The 21,543-nt window shown below is 41.4% G+C and overlaps 1 protein-coding gene across 1 annotated transcript; it reads right to left on the bottom strand.

Moving 5' to 3' along the window:
• Window positions 1-16,856: 16,856 nt before the first annotated feature.
• On the bottom strand, window positions 16,857-17,393 carry LOC123847388 (large ribosomal subunit protein eL32-like). The gene is given in 2 exon segments (XM_045879288.2): window positions 16,857-17,013; window positions 17,016-17,393. Coding segments are annotated over 2 exon segments (408 nt in total). The 5' UTR covers window positions 17,325-17,393; the 3' UTR covers window positions 16,857-16,914.
• Between the last annotated feature and the right edge of the window lie 4,150 nt (window positions 17,394-21,543).

Raw genomic sequence — 21,543 nt, 5'->3', positions numbered from 1 at the left:
TTCATCATCTTTCCCTGGACAGCTTCATCCACCTTTATAACTGCCAGCAGAATTTCTGTGTAGATGAATAAAAAATCTGTGCCTCGGAGCTGGTCTTCTTATAAACCTCCAGATCCACATTGCTGACATTCTGCCTGACATCTCTCTCAGGGTGACCTCAGTACATTTGAATCTGAGATCCTATGCCCTATTGATCTAACCCAGTGACTCTTTTCTTTCTCCTAGGAACCCCTGGCATGCCTGACATATCCTTAAGCTCTCTACTTCTCCTTGTCCTTCTCATCCCATTGCCAGCCACCACTGGCCAATGTTACCTCTGTAATACTTTTACTTATCCACTTCTCTCCCTTCTTACTGTTGCTACCATAGATGTTTATGTCCTATTACTTCTCACCTAGATGATGATAGTAATTGTTGGATCTGGTCTCCTGACTTTCAAGGCCATCTCTTCCTCAAAACCTTTTAGCTTATATCTGGAATTAATCTCTCTGTCCCGAGCATTTATCAGTCTTTATGTATACCCTATGTATGACAATTATCACTAACTTTTGTAAAAAGTACTTGTTCATTCATTTATTTATTCAACAAGTATTCATTGAACATTTATTATGTGCCAGGTACTGTGCTAGGAAAGCAATGGTGAGCAAAATGGATAAAATACCTACCCCCATGGAACTTATGGTCTAGTGGGATGACTGCCATTAATCAAATAATTACAGACATCACAAAGAAAATGTGTAGTTCGCCGGGTGCCTGGGTGGCTCAGTCGTTAAGCGTCTGCCTTAGGCTCAGGTCATGGTCCCAGGGTCCTGGGATCGAGCCCCACATCAGGCTCCCTGCTCAGCAGGAAGCCTGCTTCTCCCTCTCCCACTCCCCCTGCTTGTGCTCTCTCTCCCTGTCAAATAAATAAGTAAAAAATCTTTTTAAAAAAAATGTGTAGTTCCCAACTGAAACAAGTCCCTGGAAGGAAGATTACAAAATGTCATCAAAACTCATGTGTCCCATCTGTCGCTAAAGGGAACACAGCAGCTGAATTTATCCTGTGCCCTCAGAGGCTAGCCCGGAGCTGAGACTATGGAGGTGTTTAATAAGTTTTTGCTGAAGGAACAGATCCATCTCCTTCTGATGTATAAGTGCATGACACTTTCTGTGTTGCACAGTGTTGGATAAAATACCCAGCCGGTGCTTCCTTGGATGCTGATCTCAATTTGTTTTTGTTTCCATGATCACAGACCCAAGGGTCATCTATCTCCAAATGCACCCTGTTTCTCTGCCGGCATGACAACATGTAAATTCTTGTGCTTCTAGCAGTGTTATCAAGAACATTCTTTGCTGTTCTTACTCTCACTCATAATACGCTGTTCTTACCAGCACAAGCCCATGGTCCTTCTGCCTTATAGTGCATAATGTTTGTGGAGGATGTAAGACAACATTGTATCTTTTGCATCAGGGGGCATCTGTATCATCCTCCACTATCCTTTGTGTCATTTTTCTACTTCGTCCCCATCTCTGGAGTGGTTTGGGTATTCCACCTGCATCCTTTTTCTAATTTCTGCCTTGTTGCTCTTTCATAAGCTTCTGTTTGTGATCTTGTAATTTTTGGAGTCAGCTTTTAGCTGGAACAGTGAGTGACACATGTCTCCTGGTCTGTTTCTCTCTCTCTCTCTCTCTTACTGTGCTGTTATGTAATTTTTTGCAAGAAGCACTCTCAGACACAGAATCTCAGGTATGATTTTTTTTTTTTTTTGGTATGTGTTGTTTGTTTTTGACTTGGAGTGGAGAGGGAATGGGAAAGATGACCTTTTTTGTCATGGTAGGGAAAGATTATAAAAAATAAATTCCAACAACAGAGAACGTGTTATATCTTAAAAAAAAAAAAAGGAATATCTAGCATGTAGAAAAAATACAGAGCCATGATTTTGAAGACAATTTAGTGACCTGGAAATACAATATAATGTTAAATGAAAAAGCATTTTGGTCGCTTTTGTAAATATTGCAGATTTACATATATGTATGGGGAAAATACTGGACCATGTATACTGAAATGTTAATAGTGATTTCCTCTGGATGATGCAATTTTCATTTTTAAATTCTTCTATATATATTCTTTAAGATTTTATTTATTTATTTGAGAGGGGAAGTGCACAAGCAGGGGGAAGAGTGTGTGGCAGAGGAGGAAGGAGAAGCAGACTCCCTGCTGAGCGGGGAGCCTGATGTGGGACTTGATCCCAGGACCCTGGGATCACCACCTGAGCCAAAGGCAAATGCTTAACCAACTGAGCCACCCAGGCGCCCCTCTTCTATACATTTTTTTTTTAAAGAGAAAGGGATTACATGTAGTTTCAGAGCAAAACATATTCCTATTTGTAGCCACTACTCTTGTCCTCATGGATTTTATTGATATTATATCCCTGCCGTTACCAATCAAGTGTGTGAGAAGCAGTATCAACACGTGGAAAGCGGTCTTGTTCCTTTTTTTAAATATTATTTTAAATTCTCGAGTGCAGTCGTGCAAGTAAGTCTACTTGTTTTCAAGATAGCATTCACAATTACCACAGCATTCGCTTACCCAAAAGCTACTCATGGCACCATCAAAGACACAGATATGTGCCCCCATCTTGTACTGTAGCTCAGTTACTTGTCCTGTTACATCCTGTTTGTCAGATAAGATGAAATGTTCGGCTCCCGGCTAAGTATCTTGACTGCATCTACCTATTGGTAATGGTAATCTTGAGTTCATATGGAAGTCAGTCCTAGGAAAAATGGAGTAGAATCTCTGTGTGTATGTGTATATCCTTTGGTGTGTGTGTGTGTGTGTGTGTTCCTGGGGATTTGATAGTCTGGGGAAAATGAAAGGTGACTTTTGATGTGGTTGTTTTTATTTTTCTCTAATGATATTTTTGGAACCTTTGGGGGTACAACTTTGGAAAAAAATTAGAATAAAGTAGCATTTAAGATTAGGCACTGATATATGTTACCAGAAGTTAACTTACTGTAAAATAGTTTCAGAAAACTATGCAATAAGAAAATTTTTTAGAAAATTAATTGCAGTAGTCAAAGTACAACTATTATCTTCTGAGAAGAATCCAGACAATAAATACCATGCTACCACAATCCTAGTGAAAAACCAGACTTCTTTAACCCTGATCTGAGTGAAGATCTCTGAATCTGAGATTACTTACCTGAAAAGTAAGAGTTAAGTTACAGGATCACTGAGGGTCCTGCAGTGGTCTTAAAACAGAAAGCATTGTTTGGGGTGCCTGGGTGGCTCAGTCGTTAAGCGTCTGCCTTCGGCTCAGGTCATGATCCCAGGGTCCTGGGATGGAGCCCCGCATCAGGCTCCCTGCTCGGCGGGGAGTTTGCTTCTCCCTCTCCTACCTCTCCTGCTTGTGTTCCCTCTCTAGCTCTCTCTCTCTCTCTGTCAAATAAATAAATAAAACTTTAAAAAAAAGCATTTTTTTTAAAGATTTATTTATTTATTTGAGAGAGAGAGAGCATGAGTGAGAGCAGGGGAGGGGTAGAGGGAGAGAATCCCAAGCAGACTCCCACTGAGCACAGAGCCCAGCAGCAGGCTCTATCTCATGAGCCATGAGATCAGGACCTGAGCTGAATCCAAGAGTTGGATGCTCAACAGACTGAGCCACCCAGGCCCCCCAAAACAGAAAGCACTTTTGTTTGGATCTAGTAAGTTTTAAATTAAGAAGGGATTTGGTTCTTCTTTATCTTACTCATTTATGATCAAGTCAGTTCTAAGAACAATGGAAAAGTAGATTGAGGAGGACAAATTTGAGCAGGAGGTTCCTGTTTTCCAAGCTGGATTTCAAAGGCTCGGAAGTGGAGTTAACAGCTGGTAGTAGCCTCTACTTAACTTATGTGAAGAATTTCTGAAGAACTTGCTGTGTGGAAGAGGAAAGAGACAAATTCTGTGAGGCTCCAGAGGGCAGACTTGGGCCAGCCAAAGTGAATTATAGGGAAGAATGAGGAAGATATTTCTAAAGTTTGAACTGCCTGAAAGCAGGGCTCCTTCAAGAATTACACTTTTGGGATGCCTGGGTGGCTCAGTCGGCAGTCAGCATCTGCCTTTGGCTCAGGTCATGATCTCAAGGTCTGGTCCTGGGATCGAGTCCCACATCTGGCTCCTTGCTCATCGGGGAGTCTGCTTCTCCATCTGCCTGCGACTTCCCCTGCTTGTGCTCTTTCTCTCTCTCTCTCTGACAAATAAATAAATAAAATATTTTTTTTAAAAAAAAGAGTTACACTTCAGGCCCCTGGGTGGCTCAGTCATTAAGCGTCTGCCTTCGGCTCAGGTCATGATCCCAGGGTCCTGGGATCGAGCCCCACATCAGGCTCCCTGCTCAGCGGGAAGCCTGCTTCTCCCTCTCCGCCTGCTTGTGTTCCCTCTCTCGCTGTGTCTCTCTGTCAAATAAATAAAATCTTTAAAAAATAAATAAATAAATAAAAATAAAAAAAGAGTTACACTTCTTTGTCACTGGACAGGCAGACAAGGAGGCCGGCTCACTTACTGCTCATGTTTGCAGAGGAAATCCACACATCAGAGAGGATGCCATGCCTCAGAGATTCTTCAAAATCCTCTCCAGAGCTGGGATTCTTTGATGTGCTGTTGACAAAGGGTGTTAAGCAGTGATGGAACACAAAGTCTGTTCAGGTGTTTGGACAAAGAGCAACCCAGCCTTTGCAAGTCTAATTTCTCCTCCCTCCTCCAGATGGTTTCATCTTCTGTATTATGGGACTGACACTGGTTTTGTCTGGAAACAGCAGTCCAGCCAAGATATAAAAGAACGTGGAAAGGGGTCCCAGAGATGGGTTTCAGCCCATTGTTAAGAACTGGGCTGAGACCAGAGCAAGGAATATGCTTTAGCAACCACAAAGCACCTGTGCACAGGTAATCAGGGAAAACCACGCCCTTGGTTTGGCATAAGACTGTGCTCACAGTGCTGAGCTGGAATTTGTACTTCCTTTTTCTCATTTAACATGAAAGAAGAAAAGGAAATAAAATAGGCAAATGAAGATAATCAGTAGGAAGGTGATTAAAAGCATTAAAAAAATCCAACTGAGCAAATAATCACAAGAAGCCCAGTAAGGATATTTGGGTTTGGGGGGTTTTGTTTTGTTTTGTTTTGTTTTGCGTTGTCTAAAAGCAAAATTAAATAGCCATCACCCAATAAGAATAACACACCAAGAGAAAATGTCTTTCTGAAGGGAAGATTGCAGGTGAAATGGCCCAGTGGTTAAGTCACTGCCAAGGGGCAGACAGGTAGGAAAGCCCTCTGCCCGTGCGTTTTCTATTACTGCAGGAGAAAACATGCCTATCATTTCCAACAGTGGCTCTTTCATTCCCCAAGGCAAAAGCTTGTCCACATTAACCATTCTGGCCACATACACGCAAATGTAATGTAATATAGGTAGGCTTCCCTCATGAGCTCGATTCTTTCTGATCAGAAATCAAATTGGTAGAACCTGAAGAGGACAATGTAAGAGAAATGTCAAGCACAATTTTTTATATCCAAACTGAATACATGTTAAATGAATCCTCTTCACACGAGAGTTAACTTGACTGAAGAAATGTTCATTGGAAAGAGAAAGCCATCTTGCATGGAAATAAAAATGAACTTTTTTTTCAAAAATTCAATCTATACTTAAATTCATAAATTATAGTATATGTATAAATTAGATGTATTAAAGCCCCAGCTTTGAAAAAAATCTGAAATGGCTTGGAGTTCTAGAGCTCTGTATCTCCGATTGTCATGTTCAACTGTTAGTGAAAGTTGATGTTAGAGATTATTTGGAATTATTCCAGCATGTATTGATTCAGGCTCCAGGTGCATATTAGAGAAAGAAGGAGGAAAACAAGGATTTGAAATCATATTTTAGCTCTTTACCACCAAGCTATTACTAAAAGAGAAAAAAAAAATCTCAAAGCAAACAAAACCAAACAAAATTATTTGCTTCTTAGGAGATTAATCTTTAATGTTGCTGGCCAATTATACTAACATAAGAATAAAGCAAAGAGTTTCCCTAGGGAAGTCTCCCTGTCTTTATGAGAAAATAACATAAAAGAATCCCATCATGTTAATAAAGCAATTATGTGTGCATACCAAGTTTAAAAGATGTAAGGGCTTTTTGAGATAATAGAGAGCATGTGAAAGAAACCAATGTTTAAAAATATCTGAAAATTTAGAATTATATGAAAAACAAAATAAAATCCATAACTGCACCAGTTAAAGACATCATTATTTTTTTTAAGGTTTTATTTATTTATTTGACAGAGAAAGAGAGCATAAGCAGGGGAGAGGCAGAGGGAGACAGAGAAGCAGGCTCCCCACTCAGTGCACGCTTGTGCTTTCTCTCTCTTTCTCTTTCTAAAACAAACAAACAAAAAATCACCATGACAGCTATGTGAACTGCATCTTCCCTCAGAGAACAAATACTACTCTCTGGTTAACATCTTCCATTTTCTTTTTCACAGCTCTGAGTTTTAAAGGGCCAATACATTTGTCTCTGTGTTTGGGGAGTAGGATAAGCCTACCTTACAATTATATATGGAAACCCAGTGAACACTATATCTGAGGTTTCTTTATAGTAATATGACATGAATCATAAACTGAAATAATATAAAGGATTGCTCTGTATTTTGGCACTTACCATACCTTACATTGTGTTATTGCTCTCATTATAGGTAAGTCCTGATCCCTGCCTGAATTGCCAACCCCTTCAGTAGATTATATCATTTCTTGCATTTCAGAATCTAGCACTTCATCTTGCACAATAGTTATTCAACATTTGCTTGCAATATGCGTGACGGTGATTCTGTTGAGTGTATCAGTTATTTAATACTAAACACTTAAATGCTAAACAGTAGTCCCCTTACATGAATTAGGCTTTATAGATAATCTTGAGTCTAGCAGAGATAATGCTTAGTGATCGACAAACCAGCTCCATTTACCTGCTCGGCACATGGGGAGATTGCACAGCCCAGCCTCCTTTTCTGTTAAATGGGACCATGTTCCTGTGACTTAATTCTGGCCAAAAGAATGTGCACAGAAGTGATGGATGCCTTTGCAGTGTTGGTCCTTACTCCCTACAACCTCCTCTGTGACATGATCTCTCTCTCTGTCTCTCTCTCTCTCTCTCTCTCTCTCTCACATACACACACACGTACACACATGCACACACACAGAATTCGTATGGAAAACAGAACTCTTAGAATCATAGGCCCGTGAATCTCCATGTGAATACTAAACTTGACTGTGAGACTTGGGGGTTGTTTGTTACAGCATCCGATATCCTAGCGTGTTGATTGTGTGCTGGGGTTCGGTGATGCACTATGCCGGATGTTTTCTCTTCCCTTTGCTCCTACTCTTTCTTCTACCTGATGTCCCCTGGATCCGTGTCCTTACCTATTAAAACCCTACACATGACTCAGCACAAATATCCCTTGTTTGAAGCTTTGTTTCCTATCAGAGGCAGAATAGTCTTGCTAAACGGTCACAGAGCTTTGTTACCTTACTGTACGTTCCTAGCTGAGTGTTGGTCGCCATTGTATCCCTAGTGCTTTGCCCAGTGGTTGGCCTTTATTAGCACCCAGTAATACATGTCAACAAATGGATGGATGGATGGACAGATGGATGGATGGATGGACGGACGGATGGATGGATGGATGGATGGATGAGTGGGTTTCATTTCTTCCACAGGTTTGATAAATTCCTTGTTTGTAGGATCATGGCTCCTTTATCTTTATACTTCTCAGTGACAGGCATAGAACCTAGCATATGGGAGTCACTTAAAAAATGTTTGGGGAATGGCTAATGTATCATTGACAATGATAGAGGTGCAAATTTTTTTTTTCTTAGACTAGGTGTTCAATGGAGTTTTAGAATTCTTCAAATATTTAGTAACTTTCACAGATGGGAAATTTATCACTAAATTTGACCCAAATTCCTCCAGTTCCAATTTCAATTCTTCCATGATTCTCAGTTACCCTACACTCACAGCACTTTTGAGCAGGAGGAAGTTCAGTTTCCATAAGCTATTTCTGTCTGATTGATGTATTTACAGAAGAGATGGCAATGATTCAACTGCTCTAAATCAATACGGCTGCATGATTTCAGAAAAGATGAGATTTTTAGAGTCTTCTATCATATAGTCCTTTTCCTGTGTGGTTTCTGTAATTGATCACAAATTCATGCTTGTATGGAGGTGGAAAAATGGGGATATAATTATTGGGGGAGAAATTAGGAAGGTGGCAGTAGGAGATGCTGCTTCTATTACTGAAGGCTCAGCAGTTAGCCCTATAAATAGAAAAGAGAATACACAAAAAATAAAAATAAAAAAAGAGAATACAAAGTATTTTCCAAATATAAAATCAAGAAATATGTATCTTGTGAGTAAGGTGGTGAAAATTACATGAAATTAATTCTGAAAAATATAGCCATTATCCAAAATATAAACACGATCTGATTCCAGGAAACGCAACTAAGCCTTGAAAATGCCCACCATGGCCGTGTTGAACAGCCCCAAATTATGCCCTGAAATATGAAAATATGTATCTATTGCCAAATATTATAAGGACAGCAAAATAAGCTTTTCCATTTTCATGGCACAAATAATATCCAACTATATTTTGGTAAAAATTTACAATAAGGAAGATGTACAGGGGGAAAAAAGGCCCTTTTCACAACCTCCTTCTCACCTCATACATTCTTCTTCCCAGAAGTAACCTTTGGTAAGGGTGCGTGTTGTCCCTCTGGACTTCTGAACGGTCACCAATGCACACGTTTGCCTATCCAGAGGTGATAGGTGTGACAGGGGACAGTTCTTCCCTAAATGTCGTCTGCCTGCATGTATCATTCTGCAACTTGTTTTATCTATTCCACCACTGTGTCTTGAAAACTCTTCGCAATCCATACACGTAGCTTTGCCCCGTTCTTTTTAACTGCCGCTGTGGCATCCATCATGTGGATTTGCAATATTTTATTTAACCATCTCTCTATTGATAGAGATTTACATTATCTCTGCCCTCATCATGATGAACTGCCATAATGAAAAAAATCATTGCATTTGTCTGTTTGTTTGTGTGCATGTATGAGTGTCCCTGCAGATTAGAAAGTGAAAAGTGGAGTATCTGTATAAATATCAAAGGATATTTAGAGTATTTTTAAAATTTTGGTGAATGTTCCTCAGTGCCCTTCCACAAAAACCCCACCAATGTATTGTCCCAATTACAGTGTATGAGAGTACTCCCTTGTCAATTCTGGACATTAAAAGTCTTTATAATTTTTTTTTGCCAATTTTCTAGATTTAAAAACAACCCTCATTGTTCCTTCCATTTGCATTCCTCTAATTATTAAGGAGGTTAAACAACTTTTGCCATCTATAGTTCTTTTGTGAGTTACTTAACTCATTTCACTTTCTCTGATTTCACTGGGTTGGGTTTTTTTTTTTCTTATTGATTTGAAAGAGACTTTATAAATTCTAGATAATCCTTTGTTTGCTATAAATGTTGCAAATATTTTCTCCCAGTCAGTTACAAGTCTTTTTAATTTTGTTTGTGTATCTTTGGTCATATGACAGCTTTAAATTTTTAGGTAAATTTTTTTTTTGAGCAATGGCTTCTGGGATTTGCATTTTGCTTATAAAATCTTTCTCCTTCCCATGATTATAAAAATACTTGCCTGTATTTTCTTATTTTGTTATTGTTGTTGTTGTTGCTGCTGTTAGGGTTCAAGATAAGGATTATGGTCAACACAGCGGAGGGAATGCCTCACTGACTGGCCATCCCACCCTGCTTCTAGACTTCCATATAACTAGGGTTTGGGGATGTGAGTCTAGTTCAACCAATAGGAGGTACTTACAAAAGACTTGTATTTGAACTGAGTTATTTAGAGAGAGAGGAGAAAAACAGTGCATGGGCATATCTTTACAGGCTTGGATCCTGGTGGAGGCAGCAAATTCTGGAAGCGGCAGTGATGGTGGCTACTCCTAATTTGACAGATGGATTCCTGTTTCGGCAGCTTGCTGGGATGGCAAAGGGGTATGGTTCTGAGCAACAGCTGTGGTCTCGCTTCCGGATTCTGTAGCCTCTTCTTATAGTTCACACATCAGTTCCCTTGGCTGTTTAGTTCTGTGATGTGGCTTTGGTAGGCATTCCTGGAAATGCAGCCTGGAATCTTTTTCTTCACTTACTCACTACAACATTTTGTGAACTCTACATCCTCCTTATTAAATTCCTTAAAAAAAAAAAAAAGATTTATTTATTTATTTTAAAGAGAGAGAATCCCCTTACATAAAATCTTAAAAAGAAAAGAACTATATTTTCCAAAACAACAACAACAAATAATGAGAGGAATGGCATTATTTTACATTTTTTAAAAGATTTATTTATTTATTTTTAGAGAGAGGGAGAGAGGGAGCTGGGGGGGAGGGGCAGAGAGAGAGGGGGAGAGAGAGAATCCTGAGCAGACTCCCCACTGAGCACTGAGCCCAACTCAGAGCTTGATCTCACAACCCTGAGATCATGACCTGAGCTGAAATCAAGAGTCAGATGCTTAACCAACTGAGCCACCCAAGTGCCCCAATATTTTACAGTTTTGAAAATCTCTTTAATATCTGGCTTAATAAAAAAGAGTAGGTTTCCTAGATCTGCTTCTTCATCCAATCTGCTGTGATAATGCTGTCTAGATTGAAATGTGTGGAAAAAAAAAATGGCCTCACACAGATATGTCCTTGGGAAAGGAAAGTGTTTTAATAACATTTTCAGGTAAGTGTGGATATTTTTCTTTATTACTACACCACAACTTGATATAGAGTAGTTTCATGAGGTTAGTAAAAATGTGGAATCTGAAATGTTATCAATGAAATTTTTATAGTCTAATTCATTAAAATCCATTGATCTGCCTTGCACTTTTAATAGATTTTTACCCATACATTTTGCAACACGATACATAGGTCATTTGGCAACTATTACTGAGTTATGTTGACCATCCAAATATTAACAGATTTCTTAAGCAAACTTTAAAAATTCTACTCATTAATATCACCACCGATCTCATCAGAAAAGTTGTCAAGTATTGGAAGGCTGACAAAGTAATGCATAGTGAATACACGTTCTCCAAAATTTTAATTTTTACATAAGAACTTAAATTTTATCATGAGCAATAAACACTGTCATTTGTTTTCTTTGAAGCAATAGGTCTACTTCATTCCATTTTCAAGAAAAGGTTTGCCAAATACCCAAGTCTGAATAACGATAGTTTTCTATAATTTGTTCTTTCAAGTAAAAATAGTGCTCCATGGGACACCTGGGTGGCTCAGTCGGTTAAGGGTCACCCTTCAGCTCAGGTCATGATTCCAGGGTCCTGGGATCGAGCTCCACATTAGGCTCCCTGCTCAGTGGGGAGCCTGCTTCTCCCTCTCCCCTTGCTCCTCCCCCCTGCTCGTTCTCTCTCTCTCTCCAATAAGTAAATAAAATCTTAAAAAAACATAGTGCTCCATGAACAAAGTAGATGAGTTATTAAAAAAAAAACAACAACTTTGAGTTAATAGAGCTTTTTGGAGTTCAGAATCAAAGGTAAGGAATTGTAGATCTGACCTACACATACTTCGTTACTGATACCTACATGTCTTTTCAGGGATTCTCTTGATGGGCTGGATAATCAGTTTATTTGACAAGTATATACTGAGCACCTGCCATGTACCAGACACTGTCATTCTTGGTCCCAAGTATAACAAAACAAAGCCGTGAAGCTTAGATTTTAATGAGGTGAGGCAGATTATAAACATGTAAACAGATAAATATAGTCCCAAATATGAGGAAAACTGAAGCACAATGCAGACATAAAAAATGACAGAGGTGTGAGCGAGGGGATAGGGTGAAGCGGGAGAGGTGTGGATGGAGGGTGAGGGACAGTGCTTTTTCACTAGGGTACTCTAGGGTACACTAATGTACCCCTAGTACATTAGGGGAACATGAGGGGAGGCTGCCTTGGCCTTCGGCTAGAGATCGGTATGAAGTATGGCAGCAAGCAAGGTAAGTACCTACAGGCTACTCTGGGCACAGTGGACAGCAGGTGGTCTAGAAGCAGGTATGTTCTAGCGTGTTTGAGGACCTGTGAGGCCAGAGTTGCTACATCAGAAAGAGCAAGGAAGAGCATGGAAGGAGAGCTTGCTGCCAGATCAAGTCTCAGAAGGACTTGGGATCCCATTCAAGCATTGGCATGCCATTTTGTGATGGTATTGAGCAGGGTCGTGGCATGATAAGGTTTATGATTAACAGAATTACTCTGGCTTTTGAGTGGTGAAATAAGGGAGTGTACTGGGTCATGGGGCCTGGGGCTCAGTATCCCTACCTCTTTTTAGAGAACCTCCTTATCCTACAGAGACGAGAAAGCTGAAAACCACATCCCCCATGATAGAGGTTCTGCCCATCAGATGCATTTGCATGAGATTTAGTAAGGGAAAGGCCATGAGCCATTTGGTTTTTCTGTTTTCTGCTGGAAAGTATCATTGCCAGGAGAAGTGACTTCTGATCACGGTGGTGTTTTGTTTGCGGCAAAGTAGCATAGCACTGGATGCATGTGCTTGCCTAGTTGAGAGATTGTAGAAGTGGTAACAGCTCCCTTGGTGGCCTGGTTCTACAATGGATCATCAAAGTTTTCACTGGGGGCTCAAGCTGGCATTTGCTTCTTCGGTCCTCCTACTGATTCTACAAGCCATTAAAATGGCTTCTAGTAAATTTCTTTCTGCTACACTCACAAGATTAGATTCTGGTCTCTGCCCCAATAGAGGGAGCCAAGGTGGAGACTGGGAGCCTAATTAGGAGGCTATTTATTCTTGCAAAGAGAGATGATGGCGGGATGCTGCAGGTGATAGTGGTGAGAAGTGTTTAATTCAGAATATATTATAGAGGTGGAGCCCACAGGATTTTGATGGATTGGATGCTCAGTGAAAGAGATTGAGGATTGTCAAGGATGATTACAAGGCTTCTGAACCTGGGCAACTGAATTAACTGTGGTACCATTTTCTGGCAAATTTGGGGGGTAGGCCAGGTTTGAAGGGAAAAAAAATACGGAATTTAATTATGGGCAAGTAGGAGATGCCTGTTAGATATTCGCATGGATATATGGTATAGACAGGTGAACACGAGAGATCAAAGTTTGTGGGAAAGGCTAAAACTGGAATTTATAAATGTGGGAGTCTTCAGTACGCAAATACTATGGATGAGATTGCCTGTAGAGGAAGTGTGGGGAGAAGAGAAGAAAAGAGGAGGGGTGGGGAGGGGAGTATGTAACAAAATGGAACGCTAGACATTTGAAAGAGGAAGAGGGTTGAGCAAAGAGACAGAGAAAAGCAGCAGGTGAGGTAGGCAGTGTCCATGCTCTCCAGCCAAAGACACCAGGAACGTGCCCGTAGGTGAACGAAGCTGAGTTTATTACCTGTTGCAGCAAAGGGCAAACACACCCCTTGCGGAACCATGGACATCTCAACAGGAGTGTCAGAATGACTCTCTTATAAGATCTGGGCTTGTGTCAGGGGACTTTGGGAAGTGAAGCAGGGCTTTTTGGTTTAGATTAGCTGCTGTCAGGAAGGGAGAATTCTATGATTGGATTTCTGAACAGATCTCTGGGGAAGAAGGGGAGAGTAGAGCCAGGGCAAGACTGTAATTGATACGGAGGCTGCGGTCCCTTGGAGGAGCCAGGATAGGGGATGTTTGGGATTTTGTAGGTTTGGACAACGTTCACACGTAGGACTCTGTTAAGACCGCATTATGAAGCAGTTTTGTTTTTTTGTTTGGATGCCTAGTGGTCACAGAGTGACCTTGTCTGAGGCTGATGTTCTATGAAACGGTTCATGTTCATGGGGAGAACACCAGGGCCCAGCTGTGAACACAGGGCCAGCTCCTAAAGTGCAGCAAGGCCTGACTGGCGGCCTCAGGGTAGCTCCTAGATGCCAGGAGCGGCTTTCCTCTTTCTCAGAGGAAAACCAGGAGACAATGGTGTCATCAAAGCCAAGAGATCAGGATGATTCAAGAAGGGAAGAGCAACAATTCTTTAAAACACGGCCAAGAGGTCTGGTTAGATGGAATTAGGAAGTTCCTGTCAGGCTTGGCAATATTGAGTTTTTTGGAGACTTTGACAAGAATGTGGAAAGTTAACTGAATTAAGACTTAAAAAAAAAATCTGAGTTCTAGTTTCAGCTATTATTTTAAAACTAGCTATTTGACCTTGGACAAGTCAATTCACTTTTCTGAATTTCAGCTTTCTGTTTGTAGGATGAAGAGGTTGACCTTGATGGTGACTAAATCCCTAGGGAGGACAGTGTGGCATGGAGTCTTTATTTACTGTAGAACAGTGGTTCTCAAACTTGAGCATGAATCAGAATCACCTGGAGGGCATGTTGTTTGGTTGGGGTTTTTAAAAATTTTTTGTTTTGTATTTTATTTTATTTTATTTTGTTTTGTTTTATTTTATTTTATTTTAGAGAGAGAAAGAGAGAACGCATGCAGGTGGGGGGAGAGGCAGAAGGAGAGGAAGAGAGAGAATCTCAACCCTACTCCAAGCTGAGCACTGAGCCCAATGTGGGATCAGTCTCACAACCCTGAGATCATGACCTGAGCCAAAATCAGGGGTCGGACCCTTAACTGACTGAGCCACCCAGGCACCCTTGGAGGGCTTGTTAAAGTACAGGTTGCTGGGTCCCACCCCCGGAGTTTTGATCCAGCAGGTCTGAGGGGGGTGCTGAAAGTCTGCATTTCTAGCAAGTTCCCATACAAGGCTACTGCTGCAGGCGGGCCCAGGGGCCACGCTAGTTAGTGACCCACTGGTATTGACAGAAGAGAAATGGACTCTGTGATCACACAGATCTGGTATCAAACCCTGGCTCTACTTCCTACGTCTGATGTCTTGAGGAAGTCACCAAAACTCTTGGAGTCTCAATTGCCCCGACTGTGAATTTCCAAAGTTGCTGCTCCCCACCCCTTGGCCTTGGCAGCCTCTGTTTCCACTCCACACCCCCTCTGAAGCAAGACTTAACATTTCTCCACAAAGCAAATTCAAGGTCAATTTTATTAAAATAGGGTTTTTTTGTTTTTTTTTTTTAAGAGGGGAATAGAAATGGAGGAAACGGTTTACGATGTGTTCATTTAGCAAGTAAGTTACCATCTTAAAATCCTACACACATTCCTTTTCCATCCTGATAGTCTCCTCAGCCACCAGCCTTTTGGTTTCCTCCGCTTCATCCTTGAACGGGCTCTCATGCAGCCTTTTCTTTTCCTTCTCCTCCACTCTTCTTATCCTTCCTATCTTTCTCTGTTTTTCTTAAGCAGAGCACTTTTGCTTTAGCATCTTCACTATATACTGTAGTATTTCCACTGCATCTCAAGATCAGCCAACATTGGACTCTCAGGTGAGCAGAATTTACACCAAGTAACACTCAAGGGGTTTAAAAGGACACAAACATTTAGCTTGCATCCTCTAACAAGGTAGTAAGACCATCTACCTTTATGGGTGTTTGGAGGAGTAAACGAGATATGAAATGTCATGTGCCTAGCCTGGTGCCTGAAATACAGTATAAAAATCCGTTTTTACTCCTCCCTACTCCCAGGTCTCCAATTTGTGATTTATGATTTTAGCTTTTTCTGTTCTAAGAACAGTCTTAGAAAATATCTAATTCACAGTTGGCTAGCATTCCCAAATAAGCAGTCTTACTCTCCCTGGTGTTCTTTGCCCTCTCGACACGGTTGATAAGGACTCACAAGTGGGTTCTAATTGCTTACACTGGTTGCCTTGGGAGCCAAGCATCAGGGAACAGGCTGATGGATCAAAGTACAGTAAAGACAATCTAAGAGGCTCGGGGCGCCTGGGTGGCTCAGTTGGTTAAGCGACTGCCTTCGGCTCAGGTCATGATCCTGGAGTCCCGGGATCGAGTCCCGCATCGGGCTCCCTGCTCAGCGGGGAGTCTGCTTCTCCCTCTCCCGCTCCCCCCTCTCATGTGCTCTCTCTCTCTCATTCTCTCTGTCTCAAATAAATAAATAAAATCTTTAAAAAAAAAAAGACAATCTAAGAGGCTCTTTTGATATATTTTCATTTCCATCTCACTATCCTTATCAGTCAGTTCCTACCCAGTAGCTAGAAGTTTGAAAAGCCTAAACTTAATGTTCTAGCTTAAATTCAATGTTCCAAGAGCCTTCTAACCTGACAGCAGTAAAATATTTAAGTCTATTAGTCTTTTGGTTCCAGGAATTTCACAGAGATGCTTTTGTCAGATGATTTCCAGCAAGGACATATTAAAATGCATTTGTCTCATCTGTTTGTGAAGACTTTGACTTGGAAACAGTTTGTTGGAGGGATTCGACTGTAGGGTCAGATGCTTCTTTTAAGCCCTCATCAGCCAGCTCTTCGTTTAGGACATTTGAAGCATGCACTTACTGGGGCGCCTGGGTGGCTCAGTTGGTTAAGCGACTGCCTTCGGCTCAGGTCATGATCCTGGAGTCCCGGGATCGAGTCCCGCATCGGGCTCCCTGCCCGGCGGGGAGTCTGCTTCTCCCTCTGACCCTCCTCCCTCTCATGCTCTCTGTCTCTCATTCTCTCTGTCTCAAATAAATAAATAAAATCTTTAAAAAAAATAAAAAATAAAAAATAAATAAAAAATAAATTGAAGCATGCACTTACCAACAGAGGTAGGAGCTAACTATTGATTCAAGATATTGACAGTACTTGGCAGGACTCGGTTTGTATAACCCAGACACCGAAATGGATTTTTAAATTAACCTCGCTGCTCGATTTTCTCTTCAGCCCCCAGATCTGGGAAAATACTCCATTAACAATCCGATGCTGAGATAATTTTTTTGGGTAGTTTTATGGTTTTATTAACACAAATATGACGTGCACAACAAGTTGTCTATTCATTTTCTTCGCTGCGCAGCCTGGCGTTGGGATTGGTGACTCTGATTGCCAGCTGGGCTGCTCTTTCCACAATAGCTTTGCGGTTCTTGGAGGAGAGACATTGTGAGCAATCTCTGCACAGTAAGATTTGTTGCACATCAGCAGCACTTCAAGCTCCTTGACGTTGTGGACTAGGAACTTCCGGAAGCCACTTGGCAACATGTGCTTTGTTTTCTTGTTGCTCCCATAACCAATGTTGGGCATCAAGATCTGGCCCTTGAATCTTCTGCGCACCCTATTGTCAATGCCTCTGGGTTTCCGCCAGTTGCGCTTAATTTTGACATAGCGGTCTGACTGGTGCCGGATGAACTTCTTGGTCCTCTTTTTAACGATCTTGGGCTTCACCAGAGGTCTGAGGGCAGCCATGATGCCCAGTAACAGATAGCTGCCACCTCCACAGGCAGCGCCGAGGAAGAGCCGATGCTGAGATAATTTTTAAGAGCTGCACCTACTTATGAGGGTTCCGACCCGGAACTTTTGGCTTGCTAAGTCATATTCAGCTCCCACCCTGCATATCTCTGCCACCCTCAATTGTCCCAAATACCGTTCCCTTCCTTGCACTTCAGATCTGTGCCCCACATTCCCTTTGGAGATGGAGGCCTCTCTGCCTTTTTCATTTTTCTAGTCTCTGGAATGCACACATAGGGACTTACATACGGTAGAGAGAACTCAATAAACATTCAAGCATAAAGAAGAAATCAAAACCTACAGATCCAGAATTTGAAGCCCACTGAAGTTGTTTACAACCTTGAAATAAGATTCTTGCATTTATGTCTTAACATCTCAGAAAGCACGCCGAAGATTTTATGTAAGAATACTCAAGCCGCCCCTCCCCTGCGATCTTCCAAATTGTCACGGGAAGCATGGTGTCCTCAGAGACTGCCTTAATCTATCGAAATGTGGCCCTACACTCAGAGTTACATATTCTAGTTCCTAAACATCACCTTTTCAAATTTAGCACATCCCTCTCTTAAGTCCAGGGTCCACACATTTGGAACCAAGGGACATCATCTGTTGGCCTTTTCTTTCTTTCTTTCTTTTTTTTTTTTTTGAAGATTTTATTTATTTATTTGAGACAGAGAGAACGAGAGACAGAGAGCATGAGAGGGAGGAGGGTCAGAGGGAGAAGCAGACTCCCTGCCGAGCAGGGAGCCCGATGCGGGACTCGATCCTGGGACTCCAGGATCATGACCTGAGCCGAAGGGAGTCGCCCAACCAACTGAGCCACCCAGGCGCCCTGTTGGCCTTTTCTTAAGTAAGGAAACTCTCAGTCCAGTCAACCTGCTCCTTGGGCCATCAACCCAACTCCACATGTATAATAGACCCACAAGGATACATCTGTGTGTGAGCTGTAGAATCATGATCATCAAGAGACATAAAACTTCTAGGACATTACCCTGCAATCCCTTTTCCTTCAAGGGCTGGATTACACGAGGCATAATTTTAGCTACATAAATCAGTAGTTATGATGGCTAAGGAATCCTCTTATCTGAGTTCTTTTCCTTTATTTCCTTCCTTCCTTCCTTCCTTCCTTCCTTCCTTCCTTCCTTCCTTCCTTCCTTCCTTCCTTCCATCCTTCCTTCCTTCCTTCCTTCCTTCCTTCTTTCCTTCCTTCCTTCCTTCCTTCCTTCCTTCCTTCCTTCCTTCCTTCTTCTTCCTTCCTCCTTCCTAAATCTGTAAAAAGGAACAAATAAGACTGTATTACTATGCTGTGCCAGGAGCTGTATACATTCAGCGGGGTCGTATCTCTCTCGTTATTTTGATTCAGTTTTTTCATTAGCAAATGACATAATAATATTCCCGGTTGATTCCTCTGCCCAAGGTTTCTATTAAGTTAATAGAAGAGATTAAATCAAGGTAACTGAAAAGATTTGTCATACCTTTAATGCAATCATTCATTTCTAAATCGAATTACAGTGACAAGCCTAAGGCTTGAGTCATCTCCCTTCTCCGATAGGGGAGTTTTATACTTGGCAGGATGCACATCTGATATATCAGTAGTGTTTTCAGGCTTTGACTTTGGTAAAATAGACTCTGTGAAAGCAGATCCGCTGCCTACAGGTGTGCATAAACAGTAACTACTACAGAGATAATGGAGGACATTTGGGGGAGCCTTTCCTTCCCTTTCCTCATACTCTTTGTAAACAGATAGGCAGATATACATTGGTAAAGAGAGTCCCAGCTGATACATGAAAAATTCCACACAAATGACCAGCCCATCCAAGCTAGAAGGAACATCAAGGAAAGGAAGACCTGTGTTTGGGCGCCTGGGTGGCTCAGTTGGTTAAGCGACTGCCTTCGGCTCAGGTCATGATCCTGGAGTCCCGGGATCGAGTCCTGCATTGGGCTCCCTGCTCAGCAGGGAGTCTGCTTCTCCCTCTGACCCTCCCCCCCCCATGTGCTCTCTCTCTCAAATAAATAAATAAAATCTTAAAAAAAAAAAAAAAAGGAAGACCTGTGTTTGGGAGAGATGAGATTGGAGGAAATAGGGAAGGACTGCCCCTCTGGGGAGGAATATGGAGGGACCCCAAGCAAGAGAGCCTCCCCCAATGGATAGCCTCCTGTCCACAACTTCTTTTTTATTTTATTTTTTTATCTTTCTATCTTTTGGAACTCACTTTGCATAGGGATGCAACTAGATATGGAAGTCCATACTCATTCGTACATCAGTGGGACTTACCCTAAGCATTTTAATTTCTCAATATACTGGAAAATTGGAGGCAGGGAGGGGTTGTGGAAGGGAGCATAAAAGCATTATATTTCTCATCTTTCACATAGATACCAAATTTTTCATCTAGGAAATCAGTAAGTTATGAAATTATGTGAAATTATGAAATTAGCCACCAGAAGCACTGCCAAATAGAAGCTGGCAAAGGGGGAAAGGGACTAGGTGGGGAGAATCTAACTTTCCAATTTAAAAGTTTCTAAATAATTTTAGAAGGTCACTCTCATCAATAACAGCTTAAATAAACTGCAGTACATCTACACCATGAAATATTATGAGGCCATTGGAAAGGGCAAGGTAAGGAAGACCTGTCTCTTCTGATAAGGAATGATTCCAGGAGGTAGAGCCGATGACCAAAATAGTTCCAGTACAATGTAGACAATATGATCTTATTTATGTAAGGGGGGAAAAATCATATGCAGAGCAACCTTTCTTCTAGGTTTGCCAAGATGTTCTTGGTCTGCTTTTTCTCTAAGTGTAATTACTACTTGTGCCTCTTCTGCATTTGAAAGTGTCCCTGGGTGACTCAGTTGGTTAAGCGTCTGCCTTCAGCTCAGGTCATGGTCCTGGGATCGAGCCCCGCATCGGGCCTCCTGCTCAGTGGGGAGCCTGCTTCTCCCTCTCCCTCTGCCGCTTCCCCTGCTTGTGCTCACTCTCTCTCTCTGTCAAATAAATAAATAAAATCTTTAAAAAAAAAAATGAAAGTGTCCCAGTTCAAACAGTCAATTCTGTGCTGCCCTCCCCTGCCTGTGTTTGCGTTAAGCGTAGAAAGCAGTGTGTGAGGGTCCACTCGAAACTGTGCATTGGAGAAGGCCGAGGGGAGAACTTTTCTTCTTTACTGACTATATTTCCAAATCATATTTTACAGCAAGCATGTATTATTTTGTTTGGTTTGGGTTTTGGAATTTTTTTAGAGAGGGGTTAACAAATAATTCAGAAATACATTCTTCTCATAAGAATTCAAATAATGCATGTAAAACAATGTTGATCATTTCTCTCCGCCCAGCTTCTCCTCCTGAGGTAGAATCTATTACCTCATAAACAAATGCTGTTTGTTTTTTTTTTTAAGTAAATGGGATCAATGTGCACAGAGACTTAACTTTATATCTTAGAGAACTATGTCTGCACACACCATCGTTTGCTTTCTAACTGTTACATAGCATCATAGTGCAGTGAGCTTAATTTAGACCCCCCAAAACTGATGTGGAAGTCCTAATCCCCATACCTCAGAATATCGCTGTATTTGGAGATAGAGCCTTTAAAGAGGTAATTGAGTTAAAATGAGGTCTTTAGGGTGGGTGTCTATATAAGCAGACCAACACAGGGGCAAGACGCATGGAGGAGACAGCCATTGTGAAGGAAGGAAGGAGGCTTGAGAAGTTACCCCAGCTGATATCTTGAGCTTGGACTTCCAACCTCTAGAGCTGTGAGAAAGGTGTCTGTTGTTGAAGTCGTGCAGGACTCGGATCCGGGCATGTAGTTACAGCAGCCTGAGCAAACTAATACACATAGTAACAAAGTACTCTAATTTATGTAACTGTTGCCTTGTTGGAGATTTAGGGTTTTTTTCCTTTCTTCTCCCCCTCCCTTTTTTTGTTTGGCTCTTACAAATAATACTGCAGTGAGACTTCTTGTACATTGTTCTTTATGCACAGTTTTAAGACTTTCTCTTTGTGCACATGTGTGAGAATTTCTCTTTGATACATATCAAGGAGAGGAATTGTTGGGTTGAAAGAATATTCGTCTTTTAACATTTTTTAAATCCTGCTAAGTGGCCCACAAAAAAAATATCTGTAATAATTTTTCTCCCACCAATACTATAAGAGAGAATTTATATCTTCACATTCTCCACCGTGTATG

This window comes from Mirounga angustirostris, unplaced genomic scaffold, assembly GCF_029215605.1.
Source record: "Mirounga angustirostris isolate CCGP_5_RB_7025 unplaced genomic scaffold, mMirAng1.0.hap1 SCAF_2, whole genome shotgun sequence".
In the NCBI taxonomy this organism is placed as follows: Eukaryota; Metazoa; Chordata; class Mammalia; order Carnivora; family Phocidae; genus Mirounga; species Mirounga angustirostris.
This window is presented reverse-complemented; position numbering and strand designations above follow the sequence as displayed.